Genomic DNA, 13,431 nt, shown 5'->3' with positions numbered 1-13,431 from the left:
ATATCTTAGCCCAGCTTCAATTTTGAACCTAACAGAAATTGTTATTAACGCATATTATTCCTCAGTGACAACTGATGCAAGCAACAAAAATATCAAATATTTCCCTATTTTACTTAGGTAAGTGTTTTAACTTAGAAGATGAGGTGAAAACATGCCTTCTAGATTTTATGAAGACAGTGACAAGTTTTCTGAAGTAATAGCTCATGATATATTAAAGAAAATTGAAGACATTAAGTTGAATGTTACAAAAATGTCTTCATACTCAGCAGACAATGCCTCAGTTAATTATGGCAAACACAGCAGTGTCTCTGAAAAGCTGAAAGAGAAGGAACCTGATATAGTGAAAGCCAATTGTTTGGCCCATGTTTTGCACAACTGCCCCAGATATGAGCGTAGTGTAATTCTGAAAATATTGAGATTAGGACAAATGTTTACATGACATTTTTTGCTCAGAATGTCTTCGGAAATAAGCTTAGTAAGGAACGGTAAATCCTTGTGAATCACTCTGTAGATAGAGGTAGAGTTAGACAGATAGACATGTAGATGTAGATCAGGGACGGGAAACAACCACTCTCAGAGAGCTTAGCTTCTCTCGCTACAGTTTTTGTTGTACATTGATATTCATGCTGACTGCTCTGTTTACAATAAGAGTTTCCCACCCCTGATGCAGACAGGTAGACATGTAGATGCAGACAGGTAGACATGTAGATGCAGACAGGTAGACATGTAGATGCAGACAGGTAGACATGTAGATGCAGAAGGTAGACATGCAGATGTAGAAAGATAAACATGTAGGCAGATAGACATGTAGATGTAGGTGTAGTCAGAGACTTATAGATGTAGAGGTTAGGAATGGTTTTTAAGGAGTCTTAAAGGCCTCCTGCACGTTAGTCTAAACACTTACTGTACATCCTCATTGGAAGAGATGCTAGCATTGTCTTCCAAAATCTGTTTCTTGGACTAATAACAGTATCTCGGCTTCAACGCTGGTGTCCGTTCCTAGGTCTTCCTTGTTATTGAAAGGGAAAATCTTTTCCTTTTCAGGAGTGGACAGTCAAACGGGATATGCGAAGGAGTCTCCTCCTCCTGTTCGCACATTGGACAGATGGGTTCCTCTTCATAGAGTCCCACTGTGCATAGGTTTGTGACATGCCCAGTAATTAATGCACTACACTTCTCATTCCTCTTCTGTCCAATTTGAACAGAGATGAGAAGAGAGAGCTGTTTGGACCTAAGACCTGTTTCCTTGCCAGTTTTTATCCAGGATAGGAATGCCACCTAAATTGATATCTTATTTTTTATCCATTATAGATGTAGTTGTAGCTATAGATATAGACAGAGAGATTTAGATATAGACAGATAGATTTAGATATAGACAGATAGATGTAGATATAGATATAGATAGATGTAGATATAGATATAGATAGATAGAGATGTAGATATAGAGATAGACAGATAGAGATGTAGATATAGAGATAGACAGGTAGAGATGTAGATATAGAGATAGACAGGTAGAGATGTAGATATAGAGATAGACAGGTAGAGATGTAGATATAGAGATAGACTGGTAGAGGTGTAGATATAGAGATAGACTGGTAGAGGTGTAGATATAGAGATAGACTGGTAGAGGTGTAGATATAGAGATAGACAGGTAGAGATGTAGTTGTAGAGATAGACAGAGATCTAGATATGAAGATAGATATATATAGATATAGGCGGATAAATGTGCTTGTGTGTGCATGCGTCACACACTAATGTGTTTAGTTATGCATTAGGCTTAGTTGAAATTTTTGTGTTGAGCTTCACATTTTTGTATCGTCGTTTGGGCTTTAGAAATGTATTGCTTCAAGTTGTTTCTCTAGACATGTGCTTTCCTATGTTAAACTCATTTAAATATTTTGTTGTTAACGAACAACACAGTCCATTCACGTAGTCATCAACATAGTCTTGACAAAATTAATAAATTAATGACCAGTGTCTCAAGCGTTATCTATACCGGTACTCCTATTTCATATTTCCCTCCATTTCTCATTTAAAATACTGATTGGAACACAAGCTATGATTATGGCAAGGTTTCTCTCTTTCATAATTCTCGGGGATTATATACGACTGTACTAACAATACAAAGACATTAAACTTAAGCTCCTCTCCCATATTCTTTTAGTTATTTTGTAAAACTTTCAGCATGCCCAAACTTCCCGCACTAAGTAATAGCGAACGAAAATAGCAGTGTGACGTTTACACGCACTCTTACGTGCGTGTTTGTCTTTAATTCCTGGGTGAATAAGATCATGATTTGAAATTAATGGTACACTCATGTGCAGTACACAAAATATATATCTCTTTTTCTCACCGATTACTCCCCATTTCCTTTTATATTCGGCGTTTTGTTAAATCTGTAAAGACCGCTGTTGCATAGAAACTCAGTAATCATGTCTTGCAGGTGATGGTATTTTGGTTCCTGCTGCTGCCATTGACTGCCGAGGCGTTATGTCGTCCGGGCCATCAGTATTGGAGCGAATCGCTGGAAAAGTGTGTGGACTGCAGCAAGTGCCCCGAGACGGGCCATGTTGTGCTGCGCCCCTGCCAGGTGCACCAGGACACAGAGTGCGGACCGATCTCAGCCCTCGACATCGACTGGTCCTTCTTGGGGAGCAGCAGGTCCCACCACACAGCCTTCGAGGAAAGGACAAGAAGTCGGAAATCCCATCACAAGAAATGGTCTTCAGAAGAATCCTCATCGTCTGAAGAAACACCAAAGAAGCACCATAAACATCATTATCATAAAAAACACTCATTCTCGTCAGAAACACATTTCGGTGGACATAAGAAACACCATCAGGGTCACCACCACAACAGTACGAGGAGCCACCACAACCACGAGAAACTTCAATGGTCTTCAGAGGTCATTCAGTCATTTGCAATTCCAGAAGCGTTAAATGCATCCAAGTCCCATCGAGAATTGGGACATCAGTGGTCGTCGTCAGAGACGTCCAGCTGGTCCAACAGCACTACAAGAAAGCACAAACTGAAAAATTTTCAGAACGTGTCGAAGTCCACAGCGCAGCGCCCCGAGTCAGCTTCCCAGGTGCGGGAGATCGCCAACACGTCCGTCCCAGACTTCCAGAATCTCATCTCCAGATCAAGTTCGATATCGTCTGCCCCCTTCTCTGCCACAGAGGAACTGATCTGGGACTGGCAGGCTGTGGCGCTGGCTCTCGCAGTCTTCGCGTGTCTCCTGTTCTTCATAGTGGCCTGCGCCTATTCTGTGCACCATGCCAGACAATGGCGGAGGCTCAAGCATCATTTCATTGACTTCGAAGCTGGTGAGTGATTATAGACGTTTGTATTATTATGTGAAATACCTAGGATCTCTCTGTAATTGTATGACTTGAGGTTTTCCCGGCGTTTGATGTAGAATAAGTCTTCTCGGGTTCTCAACCAGGTGAGTTAGAGATTTGCTTCCAAATCTCCAACTCACCTGGCTGAGAACCCGAGAAGACTTATTCTCTCTGTAATTAATCTCTTAGTACTTTCTACTGTAATACGTTAATGCATTAAACATATGGACACGTGTTAAATACACTTAACTTTACATTCTGCAGAGATATTTACTTACCGATCGTTTTCAAAAGAAATTCAGAAGGTTTGACCTGGAGAAAATATGGCGTTAAATGGCGGATTGTAATATCATGTAGGATGTTTCCAAACTGATTAACAAAATTTTAGACAGGGTTTAGAGGAATATCAGAATGTTTTACAATAGCCTACAGAAAACTGGGTGTTGAGGTCTATCTTACTGCGTAATCGGTGGTCTTTTTTTGTGTTCGGCTCTGTCACCAAATTATATGCCGTGAATTTTTTTGAGTCAACTCTCAAATGTTTGACAAACGAGATTGCTATTACGATTGGCATGGACCTTGATAATCCTATTGCCGTCAATTATTACAATGCTAGGCAATGTAAAAGCGTCACCAGTGTAAAGCGGAAGGTCCGCTGTACTGTTTATCTTCAAGATTGACGTTCTGAATAACCATTACAGATTAATCTAAAGGTGTTACTGTACAGTTCGCTATATTGTAGTGTAAGGACTAGATTTTATATTAATCATACGTACAATAATGCAATTATTATAAACTGTAATATTGACGTTTGTACAGCCAACATATCACAGTGATTAATATGTTAAATATGAAATAAGGGGCGTCACATCTTAGAGATGCCATAGCAGAAAACATTCCTCTGCTGTCCTGGATATCTTTCTGTCCATCGAGTTTCGAAACACAATGTACACTGTCATGTCAGCATCAGCCCGCGATGAGTACTTCGCCCAAAGCTCGCGGGCATCTGTACTTTTCTCCTCTTTTGCTGCAAGACGGATGGCAGAGGTGAATGTGTACACTGGAAATATGATTGCTTGTTTTAAAGTGCCTACTGAAAACAACACGATTGCGCGTGTTAGTGAGATCCTATAGAGTTTTGTATATTTTGTAGTATGTTTGTTTAATTACTTTATTTTAAAATGTATAATTTATTTTGTTAGGGATGATTGGAAGAATTAATGAACTCTTTTTTACATTTGTCCGTTTATTTATGGGAAGCTGATCCATTTTTGTTCATATATGATTAAATTATGTTAGGGATATCAGTGTAATTATGAAGACTATTAATTGGCACTCAAATCGCACTACTACAGTAGTTCTAGAATCAGCAGTAGCTGTTATTTAATCTTAGCATGAAAACTGGTTATTCAACTTTCAAGCCGCAATCATGATGGAGAGGCACAATGTATAATGTGTAAAAGAACACATTACATGTAAGAAATGTAATGTACAGCGACATTGTGATGTATACAGAGTGGAAGGAAATCTATTACATTAATTCACAGAAGTAATAGATCAAGATAATGCGAACGACTTTTGTCAAATAAGTTTTTTGATACTTCCAATAGTTTTAAGAATACGAAATGCAACGTGTTGCAACGCTGCAAACAATACCAGTGCTCCTGGAGATCATTGATCTGCAATGAAGGTGAGTGGAACTCCACTCCGCAAGACTTGCGAGAGGAGAACGCAAACAAAATCCCCATACTTTTCTGTACGGCAATAAACATTTCAAATTTTTTCGATCCAGATATGATCACATAGAACATCTGTAATAAATGGAAGAAATATGCTGCAGATTTTACACCTTCGCAAACATCAACTAAGTTGCTTGTGGAACTTTGCTTTGCAAGAGAGCTTGAACACCATCAAGCCAACGCTTCTAACACTGGCATGGAATGGAATTGCAGGAGGGAGCACTACGACCCAGCAGTGCGACCTTTCAAGATATATTGCGCTAACCCTCGACCTAGGCGCATTCCCAAATCCACACCAGCCGACCACGCTAAGGTTTGCTGCGTACCAGATTTCGAGCAGGCAACTCTACTCGTTCCTAGGCCAGTCCCTTTTATGCGTTCGGAGAATGCTGTGGAATGATAACGGAATGGAGAAATGTTGACGAAATTATGTAGATGCCTAATATGGGGAAACGGAGAACCTCGAGAAAAACCCCAACTGCGACATTGTCCGCCACAAGTGTCACTATGGATTTTTCAATGAAAAATGCCAGGCCTGGCTGGGAATCGAATCTAGACAGCCTGTGAAACAGGCTAAAGGTCGACCACTCAACCACCACAGGGGTACACAAACACAATAGTATGCGTGTATTACGCACTTCTGTATGTCAATATTGCATTTTGGTAATACTGTTTTCATGTAGGTAACCACTTCAGCGGTATACGATCAATGATTTGGGTAAAAACTGAAGCCTTAGTACAGGACCTTCTAAATACTACCGGACCTGCTACTGGAAGCGGAAGTAAGTAAACATGGTGGACAGTAGAGTGGTTAACGCAATTGTGAAGGCATGCTTACTTCATGTGACTGTTTCTTGTATCATTTTTTTTCTAGTGTAATCGTTGAGAGGTTTATAAGTTAGCATATAATATCAGAAATGTAATCTCATAATTGATATAATTGTTTTCGTAGAGAACAAAGCTTGAAAGTGTTGTTATGTTGTTACCAGACTTAACCTTAAAATGCTTCGCACGTGTAGTGTCCAGATTGTAAATCGAATTAGCATAAAGAAAGTCCGTTTGTACATGTATTTTTATTCCCGAAAGAAAAAGATTTAAGGAATAAGTGGGCAAGAAGCATTCATCGTCAACATTTTACCCCACCAAACAATTCAGTGGTTCGTTATCTGAGAAATTTCCATGTGCGAACAGTTCGTTTATAACTGCGGATAGAAAAATGTTGAAACTTCAAGAAGGAACATAGAAAACTAGCAGTGAAGTGCAGCAAGGTATTGGCCAACATATTTATTAATAATTACCGCAAGGTCCAAAATGAAAAGCAGGCATTGAAAGATAAAAATAAAACCCATTGCAAGTGTTCCAAATTAAAAAAAAAATAGGCTGCTGTGTTCTCCAAGCTGTAAATTCCTCATCGTTTCTAGTTGTAGAGCCTATCTAATTTCTTATGGATGTATCAGTGGATATTACACCGAGAAACTATAGCGATTAGTGTTATTTCATTCTATATAAACATTAGTGGATACAGTGATAGTGAATAGTGTTATTTCATTCTATATAAACATTAGTGGATACAGTGAGAAACTATAGCGAATAGTGCCATTTCATTCTAAATAAACATTAGTGGATACAGTGAGAAACTATAGCGAATAGTGCCATTTCATTCTAAATAAACATTAGTGGATACAGTGAGAAACTATAGCGAATAGTGCCATTTCATTCTAAATAAACATTAGTGGATACAGTGAGAAACTATAGCGAATAGTGCCATTTCATTCTAAATAAGCATTAGTGGATACAGTGAGAAACTATAGCGAATAGTGCCATTTCATTCTAAATAAGTATCAGTGGATACAGGGAGAAACTATAGTGAACAGTGTTATTTCATTCTAAATAAACATTAGTGGATACAGTGAGAAACTAAGCGAATGGTGCCATTTCATTCTAAATAAAACATCAGTGGATACAGTGAGAAATTATAGTGAGTAGTGCCATTTCACTCTAAATAAACATCAGTGGGCAGTGTTAAACTGTAGGCCTACGTAGTGAATAGCTAGTTTTATTTTCAACCAATCTCACAAGGGAACCGTCCCAACTGGGCCGCGGCTAATTGGATGAAAAAAATTATACAAGCTAATTTTTGTATGCTAAACAACGTGGTAAGTCACTTATGTCGCTTTTTCGTTACTAACGACGTATAAAATCTTTAAACAAGAACGAAGATATGCCACTCATACGCTAAATGCAAGCAAAACAAGCGGCAAGTTCTAAATCTATATCTATACTCTTCATTCTTGTTTCATTTAATACCTTCATACAAATGTAACGTATTACATTCTAAATAAGATCAATTTAAATTTTAAACTACTCTTAACTTATCGATGGTACATGGTGTGGATTCAAAACGAAGTGGTTCGAACAAAGGACCATGAAACAGCATAGATATTTAACAATTAATGCTATTTCTTCACAATGTTCCATTTCACATTCGCTACTGTCAACTTGAAGTAGAGTTTGAAGAATATTTCGAAAACCAATATCCATTTTGTTTGTTACATATCAGATTTCCGCCACGCATATAATAACTTCTCTTGCAGTACGGGGGAAAAAAAACTGATGTTAGACAACAGAATGTAGGCTAATGTTTATTATAAAGACTATCATGCAAATTTCCTGTACTGTTTTTAATTATAATTTTGTGTCTGAAATAGTCTTCTATTCTCCAAATTACAGTATAATTATACTGCTGGAAAAAGTAAACCTCAAATAAACAAACGTTGTGGTCTTGGAGGGGGAGGAATTATTTGCGTCTGAATTGTTTTAATATTTGAAAGTTTTTCAGGGTCATTACAAATGTTTTCATCAGTTTTTTCACGCCATGAGTCTAGTAGAAGTAATATATCATCCTTAACATTAGAAATGAACGAAATCCGGCGCCGGGATTTGAACCCGGGTTTTCAGAGAGAATTTTTCTCCGTTCCATTACTCTTTCATCGTATGATGACGCAGAATATCTGCATGGAAATATCATATGTGCTTCGGTACATTAAAATAATATATTAGAAATGAACACAAAACATCAGCCATCTTTTCACATGGTTTTTCGTGAGTTTCCCTGAATTGCTAGCATCAACCACAAGATTAAATGGAGTTTCCCTTTCAAAGTTTGTTTAACTTTTGGTCCAAACTCTCCTTTCGGTTCTTGGAAACAAAGGTAAATTCGAGTACCTAAGCTGTCATCCGATGAAACATGGTCCTCTATAGTGTATGAGAGCGTCATAAAAGATGATTGCAAACTGCATGGCTGTGCTTTTCACATGTCTGTGATAAAGCCCTACCAGATATCACCTCGTATGCAGATCGAGACTGGTCGGTGTTGAATAAACAGTCGGAATTGTATGGGGTTTATGAAATAATTTTGTTTATATTTTTCAAATGTTTTCCTGTTTCAATTAGCGTAGACTCACCCTGTAGGCTTACATCGAATTTTGTTATTTTTCTGGAGCTTATCTTGTCTTCTTTCTTAAAAAGTCGTAGAAACTTTTAAGATGCAAGTAACCGATAATTGGGTGTTTTTTTATAATATAGCCCAGTTTTTTTTATTAAATTCGTGGATAATTAGGTTCGGTTGGCTGGATACCTTGGACGCTAGTATTTACTCATAGGTCACAGAGACCATAGGGAGGGGGAACGGTGATTCACATTCTTTCCGGACGCAGATGTAACTCGGGCGCATAGTAGCCTACCTCTTGGACATTTTCAATAGTATCGTATGACAACGAAGTCTGGACACGGATCTAGATTAATCATAAAAAAGATTACATTTTCAGAAGAACGGCTGAATGTATTTTGTAAGGTCATAAATATTTGAGAAACTACAGTAGAAGTTACACTCATTCTCGACAAAATGAACAGTTTCAAGCGTAATTTTATATGCACATCAAATGACAAGAATGAATTGGACCCAAATATTAGAAGACATCCGGGAAGACCTAGAAAGCGTTGGACGGATACACTATGAAGCCGGAACAGGCAGATACCTATCCCTTGAATTGAAGAAGAAGATTTTCAAATATTGGCTGAGAAGGAAAAGAAGACCAAAAGACCTCTGAAAGGCGACCTTAATTTGTTCACGGAAACGGCTAGTTGAATAGATGTGATGATTATCTAAATCTAATAGTCTTTACTTAAACATGCGAACATTCTGTCTCTGGTTAGGCTATGTGTCACCTTATTAATAGCGTGGCAGGTGGCCCACTTATACATTGGTTGTAAAACTTTCTCAGTGTGCATATAGAGGAGAACAATATTAGTGTCACCGGAAAAACATTCCACCAGATTAGGCAAGCTACGCCGATCATATATAGAATTCGTTCAAGGTGTACTCCGATTTCGTCATGTCCCTGTCTTTGTCACCTGATGGGGAAGCAATTCTTGTCTCTTACTTTTAGTTCTGACGAGTACAAGGACGTCAATAACAATTTTATTACTTCATGAATTTCTTTGACAATGGTACACTTAGCAGTTACGAAACTGATTTGACGTGTGTTAATTCCATTGTCATGTTAAAATATCGCATATTGCAACACTTCGTTTAATGCGATATCTTACTTGTACAGTACGTTTCAAAATATTTTGAGATTTTCAATCATCAGTAGAGTTAATTTCTCCAATAACTCGGAACTGCTCCAATGTTCAATATTTAAGGTAGTATCGCTCGAGCTCGGTAAAAATATCCTTGTCTATTGAACACGTTTGATAAACTGTAACCGTATAATTTATAATTGAAGTAAGAAATCTTACTTTCTGGGAATACTGGTAATAAAATGCTTTGTTAAATGCAGAAGTAAAAGTTTTATTTTTTTGCTTAAATGCACAGTGAGTGATTTCATTCTCAGTCCCATTTTTTACGAGACATAAATACAAAGCTTGTTATCAGTAACATAGTAAAAAACTGAATTATTGCAAAACGTATAATGAAGTATTGTAATCTTCATGATGCCTATTTTTCGTACTAAACTTTTTGTCATTCCTCTGCAGTCTGAAACGATATATTGACCCGTAAAGTTATCTGTCCGCAAAACAAGGAACGTAGTTGCGCGAGGAACAGTTAGCCGATAATTTTACTTCGATTAGTATCTTTTTACGTGTCGAAAACCTGCGACACAGTAGTACAGTTTTATCTTAATTTCCAAGGAAGCCATGCTGCGGATTTGACTCTGCAAACATGAGATCGAATATCAAGCATGTTATACATTATACTACCGAGGACATCTAAGTAAACCCGACTTGGTTATACGAGTAGAGAACCGTTGACGGATAGACTTAATATAACTTATTTCGACTTAATACATGAATCGTTTAATTCTAAAACCCCACAAGTGACAAAAACTAAACTTAAGGGAAACCAATAAAATTTAGTTTCATTAATTTTATTTTAATTGTCAAATTGTATTTAACAAGTGATATTAGTTGGTAAATATGAGGTTTATTCACCATTAGTCGTGTTTTATAATACATATAAAGTCCCGAAAAACATTAAATAATTAGGATGTTATGAGGTTTCTCCAACAAATAAACTGAAACTAAGGAAAGCATTGCCTTTTTCCAAGTATTAGAGTGAATGAAAATAAGTATGAACAAACTTTATAATCTATGAAAAACTACAAAAAAAAAATTCTGCTGCAACAGACATTTTTCTTATCAGGACTTACTATTTTTCTAGTCTTCGCTTCCACGTCATTACTATCTTTGTTGATGATAGGTCATGTGTGCAGTTCTGTGTAGAATCCGTTCACTTCATCCGGTATGTACTGCAAAATCTTCTTAAGGCCCTCCATTTTTTTAACATTGATTGGTAGCCTAGAGCTGTTACAAGCTAGGCCTGTTGGCAGTTCAAACGGTAAATTTTCAGCACAAACATTTTTCTCAGGAATTCGAATGGTGAATACTTCTGCCTGTACAATTCCGTCAATGAACTCTTTACAAAGAACTTTATCTTTTTATTCATTGCAGTGAAAAAACTCATTCACCTTCGACTAGTTTATTTGAAAAACACCACATGTGATGCTAGTTGTGGGATTTTTACAATAAATGCATATTTCTTCAATTTTCTATATGTTACAGTCATGCTAGATATAGGGCTTTTATATCAAAAGATGCGCATTCATGCTGGTAATCAAAATCCACAAAAAACGCATTTTATAAAAAATGTCGGTTGTGGTGTTTTTACAATAAACGATTCACAAGAAGTAATATGGCTAGATTGAATACGTAATAAGCAAATCAAGTCGAACCGACTGTTTGGAAAACAGTGTCATTATTTTTCGTCTATGTTCAGTCTAGGCATCTGGTCGTAATGAGCATGTACAGTAATTTGTTTCATTAGACACAATTGTATTAATGTCTAGATAGCTTTACTGTATTATTTTCTTGACGCTCATCAGTAGATGTAACGGAAAAATGTGTAATATATAGGGTGTTTCAGAAGTGATGGTTAAAGATTTATGAATGAGAAGTAAAAACGAAGAGCAGCAAAAACGTTTCAGTAAACATGGGTCCGCAAATTAACCCTTTATGACATAATGCAATTTTGTGCTAGTTGGGGTCCGATTACTACTAAGTACTATTTCCAACAAAAACAGTGATAATTTTATTTTTTTTTTTATCAATCGCGAGACAGTAACAGACATAATTTTAGCTTCAACACCACAGAAAAATGTGATTAAACATAGGCCTACACAAAAGAATTTTTTGTTTGTTTGAACAACAAGAAAGTTTGTGATAAACAAGGTATAGTACAGTATGAACATGTTAACTGAAGAATTTTACAGCAGGTGTTCAAATTGCTGACCATGCACTTGAATGCATCTGTCTAGTTTTCTCCGCAAAGACCCAGAAAAGTGCTCGATCAATCCTGGGCCATTCTTCATTTGCTGGAAGACATCTACAATCCGATGCTGCAATTCTTCAGGTGTGGTGATGTCTGTTGTGTAAACTAGGCTTTTTGCATAACCCCATACACAAAAATCTGAAGGATTTAAATCTAGGTACTAATCTTCCAATGGCTATCCACCGTTCACCATACCGTCTGTTTAGATATCACATTTTTAGGGTCTATGCAGGATGGCTTAGTGGTGCACCAGCGCTTGTTAAATTCGCTGCAGATTGAAATAATTCCTAATGAAATAATGAATAGGAACATTATAGAATATAACTCTGTTAAAAATTTAGAAGCCGACATGGATATAAATCTAAATTGGAAAGTACGGGTTACGCAAATAACTAAAACACTGTTTTCGATAGTCCACTCACTTAGGCTCTTAAATGTCATCCTCCCAGCTGTCTTCAGATCAACTTGATAAATGCACTTATAATTACTGCGACGTTCTCTTCACAGACTTAAACAACTCTCTCTCACACAACGTACGCAACGTGTCCATAATGCCTGTGTGCATTTTGTCTGTAATACTCGCCGGTGCTACCATTTCATGCCATGCTGCCAAATATTATCGTAATTATATTACACAGCTCGTAAAAATGTTATTATTTCATTTTTACAACTTTGGTAATTTAACAGCCATTAACTAGCTACTGTGGTTGCGACGAAAATTAATAATTACTACTACTGATATATAATCGATTGTTTAAAAGTTATGACAAAATTATTTAGGGTCTATTTAGTGATAGGGCATGAACGAATGTTTACCTGAAGCTGTATTAAGAGCTAATTATGAATTAGTACATAATAGCTTCGAGATAACATTCGTTCACAGTTGGACATTTTCTGTTACGAAATTGTTAAAACCCCAACAAAAGGCGAATGTTAATTTAAAAAATAATATACTTTTTTCGTATCTGACATAAAACCTGATTTAATCGTTATAGAAATAAAGAAGAAATTCAGGAAGTAAAAATAGGAATTCAGAATAGCTCCACACAACACACAGCGTAACCGAAACAAACCAATACTACACCATTGTAAAAGGAACTGAACTTGATGGATGTTACAGGAACACTATTTCTTGGAATATGAAACAAATAAACTTTCCTCTAATAGCAACACTGTAATTCTGAACACGTGTAGACAAGGAAATCGAAGTTTTTGGATTATATTGTAACTATGGACGAAATGAGTCCATCATTACTTACTTACTTAATGGCTTTTAAGGAACCCGTAGGTTCATTGCCACCCTCACATAAGCCCGCCATTGGTCCCTATCCTGAGCAAGATTAATCCTACCTCCCTCAAACCCATTTTAATATTATCTTCCCATCTACGTCTCGGCCTCCCCAAAGGTCTTTTTCCCTCCGGCCTCCCAACTAACACTCTATATGCATTTCTGGATTCACCC

At 37.1% G+C, this 13,431-nt stretch overlaps 1 protein-coding gene across 1 annotated transcript in view; it reads left to right on the top strand.

The window, feature by feature from the left end:
• wgn (Tumor necrosis factor receptor superfamily member wengen) overlaps positions 1-13,431 on the top strand; it is a 123,519-nt gene that overhangs the window by 31,184 nt on the left and 78,904 nt on the right. Inside the window, exon 2 of the mRNA XM_069828685.1 lies at positions 2,444-3,326. Coding sequence (XP_069684786.1) covers positions 2,444-3,326 — 883 coding nt within the window. The remainder of the gene's footprint in view (positions 1-2,443; positions 3,327-13,431) is intronic.

Source organism: Periplaneta americana, chromosome 6, assembly GCF_040183065.1.
Source record: "Periplaneta americana isolate PAMFEO1 chromosome 6, P.americana_PAMFEO1_priV1, whole genome shotgun sequence".
Lineage (NCBI taxonomy): Eukaryota > Metazoa > Arthropoda > Insecta > Blattodea > Blattidae > Periplaneta > Periplaneta americana.
The sequence above is the reverse complement of the archived record's forward strand: the minus strand, read 5'-3'. Positions and strand labels throughout refer to the sequence as shown.